The 24,341-nt window shown below is 49.7% G+C and overlaps 1 protein-coding gene across 1 annotated transcript in view; it reads right to left on the reverse strand.

Annotated features, from left to right (window-relative positions):
- The window catches only part of B4GALNT3 (beta-1,4-N-acetyl-galactosaminyltransferase 3), a 100,095-nt gene that overhangs the window by 7,625 nt on the left and 68,129 nt on the right, over nucleotides 1–24,341 (reverse strand). Inside the window, exons 4-16 of the mRNA XM_042948266.1 lie at nucleotides 18,776–18,879; nucleotides 17,701–17,778; nucleotides 10,166–10,261; nucleotides 9,573–9,663; nucleotides 9,092–9,192; nucleotides 8,492–8,559; nucleotides 6,779–6,857; nucleotides 6,586–6,652; nucleotides 4,543–4,686; nucleotides 3,643–3,752; nucleotides 2,598–2,698; nucleotides 2,249–2,310; nucleotides 778–1,573 (exon numbers count right to left, since the gene is read on the reverse strand). Of these exons, the coding sequence (XP_042804200.1) occupies nucleotides 778–1,573; nucleotides 2,249–2,310; nucleotides 2,598–2,698; nucleotides 3,643–3,752; nucleotides 4,543–4,686; nucleotides 6,586–6,652; nucleotides 6,779–6,857; nucleotides 8,492–8,559; nucleotides 9,092–9,192; nucleotides 9,573–9,663; nucleotides 10,166–10,261; nucleotides 17,701–17,778; nucleotides 18,776–18,879 (1,897 nt within the window). The remainder of the gene's footprint in view (nucleotides 1–777; nucleotides 1,574–2,248; nucleotides 2,311–2,597; nucleotides 2,699–3,642; nucleotides 3,753–4,542; nucleotides 4,687–6,585; nucleotides 6,653–6,778; nucleotides 6,858–8,491; nucleotides 8,560–9,091; nucleotides 9,193–9,572; nucleotides 9,664–10,165; nucleotides 10,262–17,700; nucleotides 17,779–18,775; nucleotides 18,880–24,341) is intronic.

Here is a 24,341-nt window from a genome sequence, read left to right on the forward strand (position 1 = left end):
ATGCTGACACAAAAATTTGCCCATCAATGTATTCATAATAGTCCCACAGTGGAAGCAACCCAAATGTCAATCAACTGACAAATGGACACACAATCCATGGCATAGTCACACAGCGGAATATCATGCAGCTGTACAAAAGAATAAAGTACTCAATACATTCTACAATATGAATAAGCTAAGTGCAAGAAACCAGAAAAAAAAGGCCACATATTACACAGTTCCATTTACATGAAATGACTATTATAGGTAAATCTGTAGCAGAAGAGAGTCGAGTAGTGGTTGCCAGGGACTGAGAGGAGGGAGAAACGGAAGTCATGCTAACAGGTACAAAGTGTCTTTTACAAGGGATGAAAATGATAGGAATCATAGTGGTGATGGCTGCATAGCATTATGAATATACCTAAAAACCACCAAATTGTACACTCTAAAACTACACTGTAAAACGGTACATTAAATAGTACGTGAATTCTATCTCAATTAAAAGAATGCTGATTGGTTAAATGAACGAATGAACAAACAAAGAAGTAAGGCCATGCTTGCTGCCCTAGCCCTTGTAGCCCATACCTGGGGTCTTGTCTCTTTTAGCCTCAGTTTTGCCTGATGGTGGGACAAAGACCTGACGGGTACACCTCATTCTCAGGGACGGGGGGGTCCCAGGTGCTTGATCTTCCACGGAGCCTGCCGCAGGGGACCGTGCTACAGCCCCCAGGTCCCTGTCCCCAGGCCAGCTGGCTGCGCGAGCCCCAGCCCCGGTCCCAGAAGAGCCCTTTACCTTACCCCCGGCTCCTCTGGTTGAGCTTCTTCAGGAAGACGCGTGTGACCTCGAGAGCCTCCTGCTCTGGAAGCAGCAGGTTGCCAGACGTGTTACAGTTCAGATCGATCCAGTCAGTCCGCAGGGCTTGGAAGTCCAGGTTCCGAGCACTGAAGGTCTGGTCCCAGCTGACCACAGGGTCAAACATGGGCATGTATTCGAACACCTCACTCACATCCTCCTCCTCTTCCTCTTCCTCCCCCTCTTCTTCTCCTTCTGCCTGTCCTTCCTGGCCTGCAGCTACCACCACCTCTCCCTCCCCGGGCCAACCCCTCCGGGGGGCTGGAAGCTCCATCCTGTCCCCCCTTCTCTGCTCTGCAATGTATGTCTCAACTTGATTCAGCCACTGGGATTGCCCTAGCGTCTTCCTGGGGCTGTCACCAGTGGGCCTGGGCCCCTTGACTTGAGGCGGGTTCCCTGCCAGATGCCCCGGAGGCCACTTCTCAGAGGGAGGGGGATCTTGGCTGAGCCCAGGGCTGGGTCTTCTGCCCTGCTTCTCTGGGGGCTGGACTGGGACATCACTGGTCCTCACAGGGAAGGGAGCTGTGGAGTTCCTCTTGGAAAAGGGTGCCAGTGGACCCTCCCAGGGCTGAGCCAGGAGTTTCCGCAGGCTTCGGAGGCGGTAGTCAGTGACATCCTGCCCAGGGGTGAAGGTGGGCACTGGTTTTCCCTCTGGCATCCTGGCATTCTGGTCATTGGAGTCAAGGGTCTCCTCCACTGCTTCTCCATATTGGGATTCTTCTAGAAGGCCTTCCTTGAAACCTGTCGTTAATAACAACCATTCCTCACATTGGAGTTGCTAACCTTTCCCAAACGAGATATACAAGATAGCTATTGATCATCTGTATAACACACCAAGGAGTTTCAGATGGGGACGGCATCTGGGCTCTGCTATTCACTCACTTATTTATTGTGTGACCTGGGGTGAGTTACCAACCTCAACTAACTCATTTCTTCCTTCGTGTAAAGGGAATAATAGCCCATCTTCCGTAGGGTTGTTGTGAAGATGGAGTGACATAAAATACACAAGGTGCCTAGCAGGTGCCTGACACTTGTAGGACCCAACAAATGGTCCTGGACGTGCCCTAATCCCTCAGGAAGGAGGGCCACAGGGAGACAGTGCTTCTTTATAGCAGACTTCTCCAGTGAGGTGCCAGGGACAGCGATGCCCTCAAGCAGTCCAAGGAATCTCCTCCAGGGCTCTAAATCTCCTCAAGCTGACTGCAGCATGCTGTTAAAAACAGTGTCATTTTCTACTGGTATGGAGAAGGTAGGAGTACCACTCTCTACTCCTTTGGGTTGGAGGAGGGGCTGTGCTGTGTGGTTTGGATTTTAAGCTCCTCAGGGGCAGGGCTGGCATGGTCTGAACTTCCCCTAGAAACAGACCATGGTCACCCCTCCCGGCCTGACCTGGAAGCCTCAGCTGTCACTCTGTACCTGGCTGCTCCAGCTTCTGCTTCTCAGGCTGGTCCATCTTGATGTACTCCTGAAAGCTGAACCTGTAGGAGGAAGGCAGAGGTAGACTGGCCCCCGGTGCCCTGCAGGCTCGTGAGTGAGGCTCTGCCTGAAGCCCCCGCAGCAATATGGAGTCATGCCCGGGACTAGGGTGCAGGAAGGAGGCTGGGCAAGAGAGTGTGTGTGTGTGTGAGTGTGTGGCGCGCCCAGGAAGGCCCAAGTCTCCTTGGCCTGGAAGAACATTTGTGTCCCCTCTGGTCCATGAAGCTCTACTGGCTTTTGCAGAACCCATCCATAAGGTCATTTCCTTACTCCATTCAGTGTCACTCACCTGTCCTGGTAGTATGAGTTTTCCTGGTAGAAGCATTTATTGTGGGTCTCCATGTGGCTCAAGCGGGTGTAGTCATTGGGGTAAACGAAGGACAGATGAACCTGGAGGCAGAGAAAGAAGCAGCAGGAATAAGAGCCCAGGATCCTGGTAAGAAATCAGCTAACCAGGATTAAGCCTGCCCCTGGCCAGGACCACCTAGGGCTCCTAGGGACTGGTGAGGGGAAGAAGGGCTGCTCTGAGCTCTGAATTTGTTATGCAGACCGGGATTCCATTCCACTCTTTAGGCCTCCTCTCCTGGGCTCTCTGGACCAAGCATAAGCCCCGATTCAAGCTTCCTGGTGCATACATACCTCATCTCCTATCTTAGCTCCTTCTCCCCAGCTACAGCCAGGACCATCCTCTTCTCCTTCTGCCATCTTATCCTCTCCTACAACCTCTAACCTTTACCTGCAATGTCCCACAGTCCCCTTTTGTCATTCATTCCATTGCTTTCGACCCTCTTAAATAGCTTAAGGCAATGTCACCCACAAACATCTCAGTTCAACCTCACCCATTCTCTGACCTTGGGGAGGACTTCTAATCATCTCTAGATCTGGATAAGTAGTGTGCATTCTGCCTCTACAGTTTCTACTAGGGCTACAGGCTCTCGAGAGCTAACCTCCCATCCACAGTTCACTTTCCCCCAGTGCCTTGTCTATGAGTTTATTAACTACTGCTGGCTCATAGCCCAGTAGGTCAGACCCGGGCAGGACTGTATGGCCCAAGGAGCAGAGAATATAGGAAGCATCGGGCCACCCCACCTCATGTCATCACTGTTGCCGAGTTGGTGTGGGGGCTTCCCAAGGCAGAGCCTTACAGGGTGGTCCCATGGGTGAGAGAGGCAACCGGGAACGCAAGTGCTCCCAGCCCAGGGACCTGTGAGGACATCCCGTCTGCTGCCATGTGGCATGGGGAGGAGGAAGAGTCAGCCCCGGCACCCCTCCATCTCAGCCACAGGCAGAAAGCCCTCTGGATCCTGCCCCCACTGGCCAGCCCCAAGACTTACAAAGCGGAGTCCCTGGTAGCGCTGCAGGGGGAGCCCATCCACCAGGTAGCTGGGTTTGTAGGGACAATCAGGCAGGACATGGCGGAGATGAGCCTTGGGAATCAGAGGCACTGAGGACAGTAAGGGAAGAGGGGTGAGGGTGGGGACGGGAGCCTGGAATGGGCTGGCTTAGAGCCAGGAAGGCACTCGGCTGAGGAGGAGGGCCGAAGGCCTCTGCTCTGAGAAAACACCTTTTTGTATTTGCTCGTGGCAGCAGTGGGCAGAGACCACGTCCATCAGCTGAGGCTGCCAAACCAAGGCTGGCACCACTTTCTGGGGTGGGTGCATTCAAGGAGCACCTTGGAGGCCAAGGATTCAGACACGGTCCCTGGTTCAAGGTACAGCACAGTACTGGGACTGCTGTACTGGGCTAACCTCAGTAAAGGTTTAGAAACATCCAAGAGGCCACAAAGTCTCACCCTAGTGTAGTGCCAATAACTGAATTTCCTCCCAGTTGTTATGGGACTTGGTCATCTTTAAAAATGTAAATTCTCCCCAAGAGTTGACAACTCCAGCACCTCGGTGGGAACAGATTTCTCTCACTGGATTCAAAGAGTTGTGATCCCCTAAGAAACTATGACGTATGGAATTGTGGAGGCATGCACAGGGGATTTCTGGGCTCTAGTTCTATTTCCTGTCCTGGGAGGTGGTTACACAATGTCAGTTCTATAATGATTTGTATAATTATAAAATTGTACATATATATTTTTTGTTATATTTTACACTACATAAGGGGAAAAAATGACTCTTTGACTTTTGGGATACTGTGCTAGAAGTGACAAGTCTCCCAAGTTGCCTCCCACTAAACCTGGCAGAGTACCGTCCCCAGACTGGATGACAAGAATGCGGCCGAAGCCTTACCTCGATAGAGGGTGTCCCGAGGGTCCGGTCGCAGCATGTCTGCAAGGGGTTGCTCATCTCTAGGAAGAGTGTCTGGGGACCCTACATGGCTGGCTGCTGTCTGAGGGATGTGGCCCACGTCATCCATCCTTAGGACTGTCTCGTCTGGGCCCAGGGAGAAAAGAACAGAAAGCAGCTGTGAGTCCTGGGGCAAACCAAAGTCAGGCCCCTGCCCCTCTGAGGGGCTGAGTGCAGGCTTCTGTATCCCCCAGGGGCAGTATGGGGTGTGCGTGATCCCTCTCCCTTGTTAGCCCTGCTCCCTCACAAGTTGTGGCTTCAGCTACTGATCTCCCTTAGAGCCACCCCACCAGCCCCATGGCTAGCACATACCACAGTGTGTATGGGAAAAAGACAGCTTTCTGCTGGAAATTTGTCACTGTAAGTATGCCTCATTTATTTAACAAATGCATCTATAGCATTTACTAAATAACAAAACAGGCACCGTTCTAAGCATCTTATAAATATCAAACCATTCAATCTTTATAAGCACCATAAGACTTATGTACTTTGTAATTATTCCTATTTTATAGACAAAGAACTTTGGGAAAGAGAATCTAAAGCATTTGCCAGAGATCACACAACTGATTAAGTGGCAAAGCTGAATTTGAACATAGGCTATGTCGTCCCTGCCGCAGACAGGTCAGCCATGCCCCCCCCCATGGGCAGGGCACCCCCCCACCCCTGCCCCCGGCATTCTGCACAGCTCACTCATCATCTCCTGGTATTTTCTCTCTTTTGTTTTAATTTTGAGAGAAAGAGACAGATAGAGAATACACACAGGAGGGGCAGAAAATGAGGGAGAGAGAGACAATCCCAAGGAGGTTCTATGCTGTCAGCACAGAGCCCAACTAGGGGCTTGAACTCACAAAACCATGAGATCATGACCTGAGCTGAAACCAAGAGTCGGACGCTTAAACGACTGAGCCGCCCAGGCGGTCCATCCTCCTGGTATTCTCATCTCCAAGTGGGCCAGGCTTACTCCTTCCCTTTTCTCACTGCCCTAGGGACGGGTTGCTTGTCCTTGCTCCCTGCCTCCTGGATTCATTTGTCTACAGCCCCAGGTAGAGCTCTCCTTCTGTACCCAAGGCTGGGTGCCTCTGGCTCATCTCACTAGTTTCTCCCCTAAACTTTGGTATGAGCCTCTTTCTTCTCATCTCACATTGCATCTATGGATTCTAGCTCTCCCTTCTTCCTCTTGCACCAATTCAGCAGCTCACAACCTGCCCCTCTGCCTTGACCTTGACTTTGTGGCCTCCTGCTTTACTCACCAGCAACCTCCTCCCACCTGCCTTGCCCATTCCATACTGCCTCCCCTCCCCCACCCATCACCGTCTGGGAACCCAGGCCTCCCCGGCCTGTCCCCATCCTGCCCTCCTTCTCTCTCACACACTTCCCACTGCCTTCCCAGTCTCCTCCCAGCACTTGGCTTGTCCTTCTCCCCTTAGGGTTCTGGCCCTGCCTGCTCTTCCTACACCCAGGCCCAGTGATTTCTCAGTGGGGCCTGCAGATAGGAGTCTTGCTGAGGAAATCATGAACAATTCACAGTACAACTGAAGAGTTCATTTACTGTGAATTTAAAGCAGGTGAGAAAGTTTCTTTAGCTCTGGTCATGGCTTTGCAAAGAACCATGGTTCCCTCATCTGTGAAATAGGAAACTGTCTCACTCAGAGGTTTCTCATCTGGAGTGAGCCTCATGGTCTCTGGATGCCCTTGAAATCGTACACAAAATATTGTGCATGGATGGGTAAGGGCATTTTTCTGGGGTGAGGTCGCAGTGAGCTTCCAGCAGGTTCTCAGAGTCCCTGACCCCTGAGACTTAAGGACCTCTGACCTTAGGGTCCCTTTAAGTTCTGTTCCTTGTTCTGAGCCCCCTTCACACCCACATTCCAAGCATCTTGAGCTTTAGCCTGCACCCCTCCCCTGACCGAAGCCCCCTGTGGACTGAGCCCCACGTGTTGGTGCCAGCTCGCCTCTGTGTCCACGCGAGGAGCAGAGCCTACTCACTTGTGAAGAGGGACAGGGAAGGGGAGTCAATAATGCTGAACTTGGCTCCAGGGTCATTCCGTCGCCACTGGAAGAGGAGAGAGGGCAGATGCAGAGGGCTGGAGGTAGCTGGATTTCAAAAAGGGTTCAAGGGACAAGGGGCGAGGAGTGGCTCAGAGCTGAGCTAGGAGGGCAGGAGCAGCAGAGCCCTCACCGCGACTTCCACGTGATCGGTGCCCTCGTCATTCTGCTTGTGCAGCACCTCGAAGTAGTACCTCTGGGAGGCTGCCAGGCTGGCAGGAGAGAGCAGAGAAACAAAAGGCTATCTTCTCGGGCCGTGTTGTCACCCCTCTGACCCACTCTTCTGCCATACCAACACCAGCTCCCACCTTGCTCCCGCCCTCGCCCCCCCCCCCATATCTTCTCCTTGTCCTCTCTTTGTTCACAGAATCCCAGGAGCTTTGCTTTTAATGCTGGCCTGGAGTCCCCACGCTACTGCTTACCCACAGTGTGACCTTACTTTTCTCTTCTCTAAGATGGCGGTAATAACAGTACATACTTCATAGGATAATCATGAGAATCAAAGGACATAGACATCTCCCTCAACTTATGATAGGGTTATATCCTAATAAACCCATTGTAAGTTGAAAATATTGGAAGTCAAAAATGAATTTAATACACCTAACCTACCGAACAATATAGCCCACCTTGAACGCACTCAGAACACTTGCATTAGCCTACAGTTGGGCAAGATCATCTGACACAAAGCCTATTTATAATGAAGTGTTGAATATCCCATGTAAGTTACTGAATGGAAGTAAAAAACAGCATGGCTGTAAGGGTTCAGGTTATGCGTGTATTTGTTGTTGACCCTGAGAACACATGGCTGACTGGGAGCTGAGGCTCACGGCCACTGCCCAGCATCACGAGACACTGCTGTGCCCTGTATCACTAGCCCGAATAAAGACCCAAATTCAAAATCTGAAGTACCGTGTCCACTGAACACATATCACTTCTGCAACATCGTAAAGTTGAACAAACATAAGTCTAGCCATCTGTAATAATAGAGTTGATACTGTGTGCTAGACACGTTCTAAGTGTTTCATGTATACTAACTCGCTTAATTCTTGTTTACAGATGAGAACACTGAGGCACAGAAATGTTGGGTAATTGCCAAAAGTCACTGAGGTGGTAAGTGGTGGAGCTGGGATTTGGACCCAGGCAGTCTTGCTTTGGGGTCCATGACTCTAGCTGCTTCACTCAGTTACAGGTAAAGTGCTCACCACAGAGACTGGCGCATAGCAAGCGCTCTTGGCAAGCTAGACTGTCTTACTGTTATCAGCCTCGCTATTATCACCATCAAGCCCATACGTGTTCTCGCCTGTGTGTGCAGGCCACCAGGTGGCACTGTGAAGTTGGGCTAAGTCCCCCTGCCAGCATGTTAAAGCAATTCCAGCCACTACTGGCTGGGAAAGGCCTTGTTTCCCTCCAGTCTACCAAGGGATCACTGTGATGAGGAACTTTCTGCAGCACAGGCAGAGCAGCCGGTGTCCAGGCTGTACCGCTGCGGACATTCCCAGGGATGGAGCAAATGGGAAGGTCAAGGACTGGGAGAAGAGAGACCTATTTTGTTTTCTAGTCCTGAGTGTCACTAGATAGCTGTGTGACTTTCATTAAGTGACACCCCTCTCAGAGCTTCAGTTTCCCCATCTGTAAAATGAGGAAGGATGGACCAAATGGCTTCTCAGTCAAAGACTTCATCTATCAGAACGCAGGAGTGCCTGGGCACACTGAACTCTGGAATAAGGAAGGCTGGATAGTGGGAGGGGGTGACTGGGCTCCTTGACTCTGATTTGGCCTCAGCGCTTGAGGTAGGCTGGGTTTTTTTTCTCCTGCTCACAGGAACCTCATGAGACTCCCTACTCACCTCACTGGCTTGGAAATTTGACTCCGAAATTTCCCAAACTCTCCAGGGGCAGTCCACTCTTTTCCAGTCTAGAGGTGTGGGGAGAGTGGAAAGAGAAGGAAGGAAGAAGACAAAAAATATGAAGAAAGGGAGGCAGTGAGTGAAGAGACAAGAAAGGAATGGGGAGAAAGGAGACAGGAGAGGAAAGAAGGGGGGCAAGGGGAGAGAAAACAGGAGAGGTAAGGGAAGTGACAGATGACACGGGCAAAAGCACCTCCACCCTTCCTAGAGGGTTCAGAGCAATCAGGCCCCAGGTGTGCCTCCTTGTCACCATGCTAAGGATGCTGGAACCCAGCAGGGGGTGGCCTAGTCCCTGCCCAGAGATGAATCTTCCTGAAGACTTTCTGTGGCCCCAGACTAACTCCTTACTCCTCCCCAGTTTACCCCTTTGTAAAATGGGGCAGCGGTGAGAGGGAAGAGGCTTCCTTCCCACACCTTCTTCCCTGGCTGTCACACCAGAAAGACTAATGGTAATGAGGGTTTCCTGATGCAGGCAGGTGTCTCTTCCATGACCTGGCTCCTGGGCCCAATGGGAGAGCTCTGGGGTTGGGCTGACCCTACCTTGCCCACACTGGCCAGCAGCTGAAGGCCTGACACTTGGTCATCACGGCTGAGCCAGAATTCTGCGTTGTCATCTGCAGCAATGGCAAACTGGATCTTCCCTGGGCAGTGGGGGAGAGAGTTCCAGATGAGAGCAAGAAGGGCATTGGCATAAAGGCCTGAAAGCCTATTTTATGTCTTAGCGATTACATTCTCTTCAGGGGACTTGAAGTGGGGTTCCTCATCCTAGGAGACCCCATGAGGATGGAGAAGACTCACAGGGAGAGACAAGCTATTCCAGACTCTGCAAATTAGGGAGACAAGTGGCAACTGGATGATACCTCATGGGGACTAAATTCCCCCCCCCCTCCCCAGTGATAGACTAACAGGGTCCAGGCAGCCTAGTGTGGACTTACTTCTCAGCTACAGGCTTATGTTCTCTGGGTACCATAAAGAACCTGGGGCAGGGAGCAGGAGGAGGGGACTTTGGGGCTGGCCTCACCATCGGTGAAGGGGTGCAGGTAGCCAAAGATGCGAAGGCCATAGTTGGTCCATTTGGGGGACACGGCCAGCTTCCTCAGGGTTGTGCGAATCTATACCAAGAAAGGGGAGGGAAACTGTTACTTAGATGAGAGAAGAGGAAACTGAAGAAATCAGGCCACTCAGGGCTGGTGGGAAGACCAGAAGGGAAGGAGACAGGAGGGACTGGAGTGTGACTTGGTGAGTAGAGTATAGGCAAGATTTCCACTCCTACTTGCTTCTTTGAGCATGTGATCTTGTACAGTGCACAACCAGCCCAACTGTATGCGGTAGCTCTGGCTAAACCACATCACAGCCATTACGAGAGCCTAAAGCTGAAAAGATGCAGAAGATGGCAGAGAGAAATCAAAGGAATCCGTGGGATGAGAGCAAGGGTAATAACTGGACAGGAGAAAAGAGGACCCAAGATATAAAGGAAAGAAAGTGAACCAGAAAAGAAGCCAGGAAGATGGAGACAGAAGATAGGGGGAGATGAGAGACAGAAGCGGGGCAGAGGGAGGGGAGAGGAGGAGGGTGTGGAGGGAGGGAAAAGAGGCACATCCAGCAAACACTCACATGGGGGTACAGTGGGAAGTGAAGGTTCCTCCTGAGCTGCTGAATAGAACTGCCACACCAGTCTTCAAACACATGCAGGTTGGCGCGGCCCTGGAACTGTATGGGGCAGAGAAGCAAGCGGGTGAGTGTGAGCACCCCCAAACCCGTCCGGCTCTGCAGCTTGAGGAGGCACTAGCCACCACAGCCCCAGCCTGTTTTCCTCTCACTACTGAAGGTCACGGTCCACTTCAGTTCCATCCCATCCTTGACCCTGCAGCTTCTTTCTCGAACCTCCATCCCCATTGCCTAGCCCTGAGGCCCGGGTCTGTTTTCCTGGCCATGCTTGTGGCCACACACACATACACACACACACACACACACACACACACACACACACACACACAGTCCCAGCTCTTTCCATGCAGGAAGGGGGCTGGTTTGCATTCCCCAGGCAAGGGGGAGTAATAGCCATGACAGAAAGGCATAGATGACAGAAAGAACTGGAAGGAGGCACCAAGCTGGGGTTTCAGCTAAAGACTTGCTCTCTTCCCCTCCCCTTTCCCTTCTGCCTAATAGTAAGCTCCACAGCTGTCTGCCGGTGAAACCTTATCTACCCAGTAGTCTTCACGCTTCTGGCTCCCCTTGTGGGGAAGCAGCTGGGAAAACGCTGCAGGAGGTCTTTGGGGGCCCCATCCGGCAGGACGCCTCTGCCTCCAACTGCTCCCTCAGGAGCTGGAAGCCTCTCGCCCTGCCCAGCCTCTCCTGGCATAACTACCAGGGTGCCCAGACCTGGGCAACCCTGGAATGGTAGGAGCAGAGGATGTATGCTCTCTTCTCCTTGGCAGCGGCATCGGTGGAGGGGCAGAGATTGGGCCTGGAGGCCAGCAGCAGAGGGCCCCCTTCAGAAGAGAGGGACTTAGAGCCAGTGCTCTGAGTGGGTGGAAGAAGGGCTGGGAGTTTGAGTGGGGAGGGGAAGCATGGGGATCATGTCCCAATTTATCCTGACAAAGAGTTTCAGATTACCCCATCTCAGCAATTTTCTCCTCCCCCTCCCCCAGAGCTTAATCTCCAGGTTGTGGGAGGTGGGGCCTCAATTACTCTACACAAACAGGCCCTGCCCTTCCCTCCCCACTGTGGCCCATCAGATATCAAAATCTGAGCTGCCCTTAGGAAAACAGAGGAGGAAGGGACACCCAGACTGGAAGCCAGATAAAAGGAAGTGGCACATGGTCTTCGGCAAGCGATCTGGAGGGAGGGATGGTGGGGGGAGAACTCCTGCATGCCAATGCCAAAGATCTGAGGTGCGGGCTCTGAGGAAACACTACCCCACAGCCAGACCCAGAAGGGACCCAAGAGAGCTCCCTGTCCGGTCAGCAACCTGGCCCTTCCCGGGCACACTGGCCTGGTCAAAGCTAAGAGTGCAGGGCCTTGGGAAGCAGCCATCACTCCAGGGAATAGGAGTGGGGGGCTGGGATGGGTGGGAGAGAGAATGTGGGCTGGGTAGGTGGGGGGCGGGTTAAGGCTTCTTGGAAGGAAAGAATGAGGACATTGTGCTACTTCTGGGGAAATTCCTTAAGTCCAGTTTACAAGACTCAGTTGTCTCCTACCAATGACCTCCTCTCTGCCCCTCCCTGGGAGACTTTCAGGGCAGCGTGCTCAGACCCACAGCAAACTGCAGAGGGAGGGCATGCCACCAGAGTAATCTGTTGTGCTCAGCCAGGGGCCAGAGGCCACAGGGGGATTGGGCAGGGGAAGGAGGGAAGGAGGGGAAAAGGAAGGATTTGGGCTGGCCACCCCCACCCTCCCCCAGGGCCTTGGCTTGCAGTACAGCAAAGTAGCCTGGGATGCTGCAGGCAATGGAAGGTGGGGCAGGTGGGGGTGTAGGAAGAGGACTGGCCCTCTCCTCTGAGGTCTAGGCCCTCATTCGGCATGAAGGCAGCCCTCAAGCCCTGCTTCACCCACTCTCAGGCTGTAGGTGGGGGCCTCTGGGGGACCAGTGGGCACCATCTTTCTCCCCAGGCCCAGCCTGGCAACCCCACCAGGATTTGTGTCTCTCCGAGTTTTGGAGACTTTGTATCTGGCAGGGATGAGGGACTCCAGCTCATCAGCACCGCCCTTTGCCCACTCTCTCCACTGTCCAGCAGGGGCTTAGGCCCAGGGAAGGACACTGGTTACCCTCGATCACCACAGTGTGTCCACAGCTAATGACGGATTCAGAACTTCCAGTTACAAGCAGTTGAAGAAAATATTTGTTGGAACCTTCTCGTTTTAGAGGTGAGAATATTGAGGCCCCACGAGGTAAACTGACTCCCCCCAAACACACAGCAGTTAGCCCTGTGGAAGCGGGGAGGGCGTCTGGGGGTATGGATGCAGGAGGGTTAAGGCCAGCCTGCTGGCCCTCCCACAGACACGTCTGCTGTCTTCCGTTCCCACAACACTGCCTCTGCCAGGCCTCACTGGGCTTGCCAGGCCTGTAGCAGAGCCTCCTAATGGGATGGAAGCTTCTCTCCCTCTGATTCTGCACACTGCCTGCATGACTGTCTTTCTAGAGCACAGATCTGATCATGTCACTCCACTGCTTCAAACCTCAGAAGGCTCCCAAAAGGCTCCAGAACAGAACCTCACCCTGGCATGAGAGATCTTTCCCACTGACCTATCTTCCCAGCCTCACCTCATGCCACTCCCTGTCACGCACCTACTTCCACCCACACCCAACTCCCCGTCTCTGCCATGCCCCTTCACCTCTCCATGTCTTTACAAATACTATTTCCTGGTTGGAAGGCCTTTTCCTCTCTCCCCCACCTGGCAAACTCTGGCTCATCCTTCTCTGACTTCTTGAGGCAGAGTTAATAGCTTCCCTCCTGAGTGTTCCCAGAACATCTTAATTATTTGAATGAACAACTGCTTGGAGAAGCTAAGCCCAGAACCATATGCTCCCTCATTTATTCTGTAAGCAGTGAATGGCTGCTTTGCAGCAGTTAGAGATGAAAAGAGATGTGGTCCTCCAAGGAGAGAGATGTGTTAACAAATGGTGTCACCTGTGTCAGGGGCTATTACAGAGGTGTCAGAGGCACATGGCACAAAGGCAGGAGTGGTCACCTCTACCGCCAGGTGAGGCGGGAGCTGATCATGGATGTACACTCGAAATGGAGAAATAAAATGTGATACAGACACAATGCAATAATATTCAGCAATAAAAAGAAATGAAGTACTGATACATGCTACAGCACAGATGAGCTTGAAAATGTCACGCCAAGTAAAAGAAGCCAGACATAAATGGTCACATCACATGATTCCATGTATATGAAATGTCCAGAACAGGCAAACATAGAGAGACAGAAAGTAAATTCTTGTTCACCTAGTTCTGGATGGGGTGAGGGTGGTGAGGGGTGATGGTTAACGGGTATGGAGTTTCTGTGGTAATGAAAATGCTCTAAATTGATAGTGAAGGACGATGCATAGTGATGCACTCTATGAATATACTAAAAGCTATTGAATTACACACTTCAAATGGGTGAATTACATGGTATTTAATTTGTATGTCAATAAAACTTACAAAAACAAAAAAAGTAAGCCTGGGAAGAGGATTCTGGGTCTCTGCCCTCTCCTCAAGAGACACCACCTCACCAAAGCCAGCATGGCATGACCCCAGGAAAAACACCGACTTCCTTTGATCTTATTTTGTATTCACCAAATTTCTTTCTTGTAACTATTTTGGTTTACCAGATGGAGCATCCTAAGTATCAGACAGTGTTTTGATCAATGGAACCACCTACTGATGCAAATGAATAAATTGGCATTGAGGTTTGTTCATTAGCGGGGTTTGCTAACTAGTCTTAGGATTCAGGTTGACATGAATAAGTTTTTGAGGGCAGTTACCCCGTGAAGCCCAGCCTCACACCGGCCACTCTGACATTCTCTCTGACACACACCAAATAGAATGTCTAAGGCTGCTTTGCTTTCAAAAGTGATTTCTGGCCTCAGAGACCCTGTGCTGCTGGCTAAAGACTGGGGTGGGGAGACAAAGAGACCACCGTCAGCCTTGTTACACTCTGTCCTTGCTCACCTTCCGAGCAGGGCTGTGTCCTAGCGGTGCCACGTTGAGTAAGTGAGTGAGTTAACCCCTCTCTGAGTCATTACTTGCAAAAGGGGGATAATAGTACAACCTGACAGCTCATGACAGCTATGACATATAATATCATTAACCTGAGCATTTCCTGCTGAAACCGTATGTCAAAAGGCAGGTGACAGGAAAGGAGATGGGAACAAAGAAGTCCCTGTGGTGAACTGGAAAAGGGCTGGAACCACCGTGCAGCTGTGTGACTAACTGCAGATGTTAGTTGTTGAACCCTTTCTTTTTTTGAGAGAAAGCAAGAGCAAGTGTGAGCTGGGGGTAGGGGCAGAGGGAGAGTGAGAGGGAATATTAAGCATGCTCCAAGCTCAGCATGGAACCTGATGTGGGGCTCGATCCCACAACTGTAAGATCATGCCCTGAGCAGAAATCAAGAGTTGGATGGCTTAACCCAGGAGTTGGATGATTTACCCAGGTGCCCCAGTTACTTAACCCTTTTTGGTTTTTTTGAGGACTCTTTTTAAAGTTTATTTATTTTGACAGAGAGAGAGAACACACAAGCACGAATGTGAGTGTGAGCGGGGGAGGGGCAGAGAGAGAGGGAGAGAGAGAATCCCCAGCAGGCTCCACACTGCCAGCACAGAGCCCAAAGTGGGGCTCGAACCCATGAACCGTAAGATCATGGCCTAAGTGCAAATCAAGAGTTGGATGCTTAACTAACTGAGCTACCCAGGCGTCCTAGTTGTTTAACCTTTTAACAAAGGCCTTGTTTTCCTCGTTGGTAAAATAAGATGATTGGATCAGTGATTCCGTGAAAATTCATGAAAACTGTAATGAGGATTTTGCAAGGTAATTTTTTGTTTTGGTAAAGCTACTTTTAATATTAAAAAAAAAAAAAAAAGTCCATGGACCTCTGGCATTTACCACCAAAAGGCCATACACTTAGTAAAAGATCAACTGTTTCTTTAAAAAGTTAATCCTAGGGGCACCTGGGTGGCTTAGTCAGTTGGGCGTCTAGCTTTTGATTTTGGCTCAGGTCATGGTCCCAAGGTCATGGGATCAAGCCCCACATCAGGTTCTGCAGAGTGTGGAGCCTGCTTGAGATTCACTGTCTCTCTCTGTGCCCCTCTTTCCTGCTCATGCTCAATCTCTCTTTAAAATAAGAATAAATAAATAAATTTTAAAAATTAAATAAAAAGTTAATCCTATTTTAATCACTATTTACTATTTGTTCACTGTTTTAATTTCACATATATATATGTGTGTGTGTACACACACACACATATATATATGTATATCTCCATCCTTGATTGGCCAAAAAAACTGGGGACATTAATGATTCATAAATGCAGAATGTGGGGCACCTGGATGGCTCACTTGGTTAAGTGTCCACCTCTTGGTTTCAGTGCAGATCATGATCTCATGGCTTCATGGGTTCAAGCCTGTGTTGAGCTGTGTTGGCAGCAAGGAGCCTGCTTGGGGTTCTCTCTACCTCTCTCTCTACCCCTCCCTGCTTTTTTGTCGCTCTCAAAATAAATAAATAAATAAAAAGAAAGCTTAAAAAAAAAAAGAAAATTAAAAAATATGCAGAATCTATGTTGGGGTGCTTGGGTGGCTCAGTTGGTTAAGCCTCTGACTCTCGATTTTGGCTCAGGTCATGGTCTCATGGTTTGTGGGATCAAACCTGAGTCAGGCTCTGCACTGACAGCATGGAGCCTGCTTGGGGTTCTCTCTCTCTGCCCCTCCCCCCACTTGCCTGCTCTCTCTCAAAATAAATAAACAAATAAACAAACACGTAAAACAAAATGCAGAATGTTATATAGTCATAATCTTTCAAAATAATTGGTTCATTGGGGTGCCTGGGTGGCTCAGTCAGTTAAGTGTCCAACTTTGGCTCAGGTCATGGTCTCATGGTTCGTCAGGCTCTGTGCTGACAGCTCAGAGCCTGGAGTCTGCTTCAGTTTCTGTGTCTCCTTCTCTCTCTGCTCCTCTCCCACTCGTGCTCTCTCTTTCTCTCTCTCTCAAAAAATAAACACTTTTAAAAAAATTAAAAAAAAATAATTGGTTCATTAAGAAAAATGATCCTAACTGTCCTCAAAGGATTGAAGGCTGGATCATTGGATCAATGCTCTTTAAGGGCCTCTCTTTTCAAAGTACTGTCTCCAAGTGGGGCAGGGCATAATCACCTGATGACGTCACCCAGTATAGGTGTGCCAGTTTTGTAATCCATCCTCTCTCAGGGCTTTAAACAGAGGTGATTTCATGGCATGGAAAACCTAACATCACATTTAGCATGATACTGCCTCCTTCACTCCTGCCCCACAGCAAATAGGTGGATTGTAAATAAAATCATCCAGACTGAAGAGATCAATCTGTGATAGGTATGGATAAAGACAATGGGCTGGCCAATACCACCCAGCCAAGAAAAGTAACCCATGTCCGTGGGTCTCAGGGCTAAAAGGCACTGGGTTATGGGCAAGTTGCAAAATACGAAGGCCCAGAGCACCATGCTACCATGGAGTCTTGGCATAAGCACTTTCTTAAGGTAGTCTTGAGCATGTTAATTAACTTCACTGAGCCTCAGTTTATTTACAAAAAAAAAAAAAAAAAAAAACCAACCCTGTCAGATCCTATATAAGTGTAAGGTATCCTGACAACTCATTTACACATTTAACTGCTTCCTAGAAGTTTTCTAGGGGCACCTGGGTGCCTCAGTTGGTTAAGCGTCCAACTCTTGGATTCAGCTCAGCTCATGATCTCAGTGTTAAGATTGAACCCTACCTCCTTAAGATTCTCTCTCTGCCCCTCTCCCTCTCGTGCTTTCTCTCTCTCTCTCCCAATAAAAAAAAAAGTTTTCTGAAGCAGAGTTTTCTAGAGTATGATCCTTAGAACACTAGTTTCATAGAATATTAAGACATGCTTCATGGGAAAAAACAAGTCAGGAGACAAATAAGTTTGGTACCTGCTGAGCTAAACCAAGTTAAACAGATCACTGGGAACTTCTCAGAACCTTTCATGTGCTAATATGTATTTCCAAGAAGTGGATGTAGCATATAGTTTTTGAGCCTTATTTAACAATGGACTCCTTCCTTCCTGGAATATCTAATAGGACTTACTAGTCTAAGAAAGACAGTTTGAGAGCCTATCTTTAAGACTAATGTGGGTGTGAAAGCCATGTAGCTTTCCTGAGGCTTGTTTTTCTCACCTGTAAAGTGAGGATAGTGATACTACTTACAGGGTTATAAAGCTGATGTGCGATGATATGCAAAAACCAGCACGTAGTAGGCTCAAAGAAAATGTTCTTCTCTAAAGGAAGAACACTAAAGAGACTGGAGCTTCCCCCCCCCCCTTTTTTGTCCAAATTAGAGGAAAATTGTTCATAATAACCACTAGAAGAAAATTTTCTATGGTCTCTGCTGGAATTGCCTATTGAAAACTACTTTTTGACCATCTCCAAGAGCAGGAACAGTAAAGAGTCTCTTACCTCTGAGAGCCAGGGGACGGGCTTATTCCACTTCAGGTAGCTGCTGTTAGCGCTCCCACCTTGCTCAGAGTCTTGGTCCTGGCAGAAGAGTGAAGAATGAATTTGGTGGGAATAGTAGGGCAAGAACGGGATTTGGGGCCCCTTGAAAGTGAGTAGGGGGAAACAGAGGGCCAGGAGACACAGTCTCTGTTCCTAGGAAGCTTATCAACATAAGGGACACTCCCATTTATTATTCACACTATATCTCTCAGAAATAGACTTCTTTAGTCTCCTAAGGTTCTTTTATTTTCTTGAACGTTCTGTCTTCCCATATGGAATAAAAAATTTCTAACTAGATCAATCTCTTGAGGGCAGGAACTTACCTCTGTCTTCCTCTCCCCACCCCCAGGACTCTGCCCAGGTCTGTCACTCATTTGTCCTAACAAGTAGAAGTCTGTTGGGGGTAACCCAGCCCTTCCCTACCCACTGTGCAGGTGCACGGTTTCAGTCTGGTACTGGTCCAGCCTTGGAGATCCATGTCTTTTCTAGGCTCAGAGGTCTAACCTTAGAATTCCAGACTGAATTAGACCCCAGTTTCCCTAATTCCACCCAGAGCTACTCCTGCCTCCCTAAGGATTACTGCCCTGAGAAACACTATAGAGAAAATGCTCCATTACACATCTGTCCCCTGGCCATTTGCAGCTGTATATGTCTACCTCACCATCTCTGACTCTTAGCAGTGAGTGTCTGGGACCGTCACTAAGGCCCCAGCCTAGTCCTCATGCCAGTGAGTGGCAGGACATGCTGGTTCTGCCTTAAGCCCTCTGCCACTATTGGAGACAAAGGCCACATGCCTGGAGCGGTTCAATTCTGGGTATCTTGAGCCGGGAGAGGAAGGCTCTGAGGAGGGTAGGATGGACATCTCTACCCACCCAGCTAACACGATCCTGTGATGTGAGACTACAATTCCAGGAACTCCTCTCCTTGGCCTCTTATCACCAAAAAGTGGAGGTTTCCCTTAAGGTTATAAGGGCAGGGACAGCTGAGAACTCATGTTAATGTACTAGTGGGGAAAATGGGCTGCCCCACCACATACCTTGAAGCCCAGCCTCTGGGGATGATAAAACTGGAGATTTGGATCCACAGCTGGAATGTTCCTGTTGGCCAGAGCCTTGGCCAGTTCTCTCCAGCTGCCGTATCCTATGGAAGGGAAAGAAGAGAGAAGCAAGGTCAACATAACTTGAAGACCTCATAGGTCTGTAAGATTTGGGGGAATAAAAGAGGTAAGCTTCTTCCCTTCTGCTGGTCCTCACACCTCTTCATGTGGTGGGCATGAAGTGGAGGCTGCGGCAGGGGATGGGGGTCAGGGGTCAGGAGATAGTTACAACCTTGGCCAAGGTCAATAGGGCAGAGGGAGAGGAAATGAGCTCCTATTGCATTAAAATTTGCTGTCTTCCATAATCAGAGAAGGAGCCAGGCCAGGTGAAAATGGAACACTGTCCATTTGTCCATGCAGTTTGTCCAGCGCTACAGGTTGCCTCTTCCCCAGTTGCCTCTTGAGGCTAATTTCTCCCAAAGGTCACTGTGGGAAAATGGTTGTGAAAGGTAGTGGAAATAAGCTTGCTGCTGCATGGGTTCCCTTTCTAGCTCAGTCCCTTTCTTTCCTCTAAGCCCAGGGAGACAGCAGTGCTGTCTAGTTGGTGGGGAGGCCCTCCCCCTGGCCCATCATTATCACTGAGCTGCTAGATGGAACCAGAGGTGGGAAGGCAGGAAAGGGTGGGCCAGGACTTGGTACATGTCAAACGAATTTATAAAATGCTGGAGAGAGAAGATTAGAGGCCTCACTACTCCTGTGTTTATCTGGAAGCTGATGTCTACACCCCGAAGAATCTGCAACGGGTTGGCTAACACACATCTGGGAAGGCTAAAAGCCAAACTGGGTGAGAATGAGGGGGAACAGGACACTTTTGGGGGTGCAAGCAAGGAGTCAAGGAGCAAAGAGCTGTGCTGAGGGAGAGGGTGTAGAAGAATCAGGGTTCAATGGATCAGCACTGGGGGGGGTCAGAGCCTCCCCATGTGACACAGAGACCACTTGAGCATGACTATCAGACTCTGAATATGTGAAACCAAATCACTGCTGGCCATGAACCCAAATCATAGACTATTAAGAGCTAGCAGAGGCTTTCAAGATCATCTGGTCATCATTTCAGATGAGGAAAATGGGACCCCAGCTGGTCAAATGACTTCTCTAGGCTCACTCACCAAATAGCAACAAGGCTAAGCCTGGAACTCAAGCGTTCAGATTCCCAGCTACTACTCTCTCTCTAACAGCTCTATCAAGATGCTCCCAGACACTGCAGTGGGTGCTGCACAAAAGAAGTTAGACTCGTGGTCCCTGACCACTGGGAGCCAATAGCTGGCCCAAAGCAGAAGTGTCATAGGAACCCCTATGTGAGCACCAGTAGAGATACAGCAAACCAGACAGAGAGAAAAGAGCAGTCTATGAATGTGGGCCGGCAGAAGGTGGACATCAACATTTTGCATAAGTGTTTATGTAATTGACTCTAGCAGGGAGATTGCGGTGGGTGGGGGGATGCTTTTCTTATAGTTATGTTTGGTGTGGCCCTTTGGGATCTTGTGAGATAGGCCAGGTCTGATTACCTCCATTTTACAGATGGGGAAGAGCAGCTCAGAGCTTAAAGTCACAGAGTTAGTTTTTGTTTTTAATTAGTTAATTTTGAAGAAGACAGACACCGAGAGTTGGGAACCGGCAGAGAGAGAGAGAGAGAGAGAGAGAGAGAGAGAGAATCCCAAGCAGACTTTGTACTGTCAGTGCAGAGCCTAATGCAGGGCTCAAACCCACAAAACCATGAGATCATGACATGACCTGAACTAAAGTCAGACGCTTAACCGACTGAGCCACCTGGGAGGCCCCCAGAATTAGTTGTTTTGAAGCCAGGATCAGAACACAGAGCCTCCCTGTCTCAAAAGCCAGCATTTTCTCCTGTGGGCATTTTTGGCACAGACATTGAAAGAGTCCCAGGGGCAGAGGCCTCAGCTGGGGATCTGTGTCTCAGGGTTTCTGCACAGACGTTAAACCTCTGCTCATGTTATGTTTTATGGGGACTTCTGCAGGTTTATCCCTCTGCCATCAAGGTCTCTCCTGTTTCCATGGTTGGCCAGCTGGCAGTCAGGAACAGGTCAGACTAGTTCAGTGCAGGGGGATGTTCTGAAGAAGCAGGATTCTGGGGCCAGTGAAGTGAGGTGAGGCTATGGGAGGGAGGAAGAGAAAGAATGCTTGCAGACTTACACCCTAGATTTCTGGATGAGCTCAGGAGAGAGCTGTTTGTTCATCTGTTAATCCCAACTCAGACACAACTAATCTAAGAGCCCGATCCCTTGCCAAGCCCAAGGAGTGGCTGGCTGGTGGCTGGGGAGCTTCAGTGCCTGGGTGGGGAGTGAGTCACACTGTGGGGAGGGGTGGGCAGTCCTTGCTTCTGCCTTTGAATGATTGGGTCATCTCTTCCTTGACTTTGTTCTTAGAATGAAAAGCCATCTACCTCTGGACAAAGTTGTGAGGAAATACTAATAAAAACAGTACTTCCCCTAGTGATGTGAGTTACAGTATGTCTCAAATGCACATCCTTTCTCAGACTAGTTTTCAGTTCCAGAAAATTCTCTGACTCTTGGAAGTCACACCAAAGGTGAGACAACTTAACCTGAAATCAGTGAACTATCATTGTGGGTCTTCAGAATGCCCTGTCCTGGCATTTGCTGGGAAGCAATGAAGATTCCTTGACCAAATTTTGGACAGGCTCCTCTGAGCCCTCCTTTTGAGTAGGCCTCCTCCTTGGGCCCTGTCCTTGCTGGCCCAGTCCAGTGTTTAGGAAGAATCCTGTGAAGTCTTTTGTTGTTGTTTTTGAGAGAAAGAGAGAAAGAGAGGGTACACAAGAGCGGGGGAGGGGCAGAGAGACAGAGAATCCCAAGCAGGCTCCATGCCCAGCTCAGAGCTGAACTTGGGGCTCACTCTCATGACCGTGAGATCATGACCTGAGCCGAAATCGAGTCAGACGCTTAACCGACTGAGCCACCCAGGCGCCCCAAGAATCCCATTAAGTCTTTTTATCGGGAGTTCCCCCACCTTTGATATCTGATTATCCTTGATAACTGATCAATTCCTCATCTCCGATCCCTGATATATAAGTTCTCAGCCTGCCTTTAGCAAGAACCCCCCTACCCTGATGTCTCCCCCTTAGTAATTTTCCATCTCCTGCCACCCTCACTCTGCATGCTGGCTATAAACCCCCCGCTGCCTTTGCTGTATTGGGAATTGACTTCAGTTCTCTCCTGAGGTCTCTTTCCTATATCGTGATGTACTGAATAAAATCTGCCGTTATCACCTTTAGTGTCTGGCTCTATGTCTCTGTAAAAGAAGGTAAGAGGTGGTTCTCTCAGTGAGCAAGGACAAATCCACTGTGGGAAAGGGGATGGATCAGTAAGGTTAAACCCAACCAGGCCCTGCCCCTGGTCACAGGTGTTGGGATGGCTTTGAGATACTTAGAGATGGGGCAGTCAACAGCCCAAGCTTTAGTAAGCTCAGGAATAGAAAATTCCCTTTGCTGACTTCAGAGTATAGGAGAAAGAGAAGCAAGTCTTCGGGGTCAGACCCAATTGTCTATCTACTCCTTATAAATGGTGACTGACTGCTTGAGCAAGTAATCTGACACACTGTAAGTACTCAACAAGCATTCCTTCCTCAATGAGTTTGGGGTTTGGGACCTGGAAGTCAGATACAAGTTCAAGGCCCTGGACAATTTTGTAAGAGAACCAAGCAGGCTGTGGGCCAGCAGGAACTCAGTGGCAGTGGAACAACGGATAATACTGCATCTCTGTTTCCTGGGTATTACCTTCTGTTCCCCGCCCACTGCCCATCCATCCCTCCATTAATATCCACCAAGGGCATAGCAGGCATTGGGCTGTGTGCTGGCCATTTGGCAATCCCTTTTCCCGTGCCTTTGCCTCTGTATTAACCCTGCTAGTGGATACCCAGGCATTGATTTGCCCCCTGGGGGGGAACTTGGATCTAAAGAATGTGCTGATTTAACTATTGACACTTGTCACTTGCCTTCTGATAAGTGAACTCCTCCTGCTCCTGGCCAGACCTCTACTCCCAGAGTGCCAGCTGCCAGGGCCTGTTTCCCCTGCAGCAGGTGTCACATTTGTGCCAGGAGACAGACACCCCAATCTCAGGTGACAGATAAAGCACCACCATGGGCCTCACATTCTGCCCTCACAAAGCTGGGCTATCAAATTCACCATCAGCTGGAATTTTGCCAACATCCCTCTTCTATGCAATGTGAACTCTTCAAAGGCCTGAAGATGATCATGTTGGCTCTTTGAGAAAAATATGGGATACATATATCCCTTGCTGCTTTTTTCAAAGACTGTCACATATATTATTTCACTGCATCCTCACAGCCTCCCCATGGACTGCTGTCCTCTCCATTTTAGAGATGAAACAACAGAAACAGAGGTGAAGTCATCAGTCCACGGTCACACAGTGAATAAGATAATCCACCTTAAGGACTTAGTACTTGGAACATAATAAGCAATGAACAGGTTGCAGCCTATTATTTTACTACCCATCACGATGTTGCAGATCTGAAACTTGCATTCATTTCTTCTGACCTCTGGCCTCTCTTGGCAATATGTCATATGGTCAACAGGGACATTTATGCCAGGAAGAAAGGAAGTCCCTTGCTGCTCAGGCAGATTTTGGATAGATTTTGAAAGTCTAGCTGACAGGCCTTGCTCACGGATTGGATATGAGGTGAGGAATCAAGAATGACTTGAAGCTTTTGGACCTGGACAGTTAGAAGGCCGGAGTTGCTGTTTACTAAGATGGAGAGTGTTGGCTGGGTGTCAACAGGAGAGGTGGAGCTGAGAGTAAATGTCTAAAAGAGGCAGGGCCAATGGAAATAGGATTTCTGAAGCTCCATTTCCAGCCTTGGGCAGGGCTCCGCCGAAAAGGGCTAGCATGTTTGCTGAACTAAAACACTTTTTTTTTTTGTTTATTTATTTTTGAGAGAGAGACACAGAGTGTGAGTGGAGGAGGGTAGAGACAGAGGGAGACACAGAATCCAAAGCAGGCTCCAGGCTCTGAGCTGTCAGCACAGAGCCTGACGTGGGGTTCGAACCCACAAACCGTGAGACCATGACCTGAGCGAAGTCGGACGCTTAACCGACTGAGCCACTCAGGTGCCCCTAAAACACTTTTTTAAGAGGGGAAGACTGACCCCCCTCTAGGCCAGTGGGAAGGTGGGGCTGAAGGAAGTGCCAGGAGGGCTGGTCCCACAGGCTCCACCAGATGTAAAGGGCCCAAAGGTCCAGGGTGAGTGCAGCAACTTTGCTTACATGCCCAGCGTCTGTGCAGAGAAAAGGTGATGAAATCCAGAGAACAAGAGGTTGCCAAGGGAATAAGAGGTCATGACACCCAGGGCACAGTTCCATAAATGCCAGCAACCAGCACTGAGTCCTAGGACAAAAAAAGCAAGACTGTAGCTCTGACCTTGGAGTGCACTTGAGAGCCAGTCACATGTCCTCAGCAGAACAAAGCTGCTATGGCTAGAAGCCAGCAGGGCCTGGACCCTACCAGAAACTTG

Source organism: Panthera leo, chromosome B4, assembly GCF_018350215.1.
Source record: "Panthera leo isolate Ple1 chromosome B4, P.leo_Ple1_pat1.1, whole genome shotgun sequence".
Classification (NCBI taxonomy): Eukaryota; Metazoa; Chordata; class Mammalia; order Carnivora; family Felidae; genus Panthera; species Panthera leo.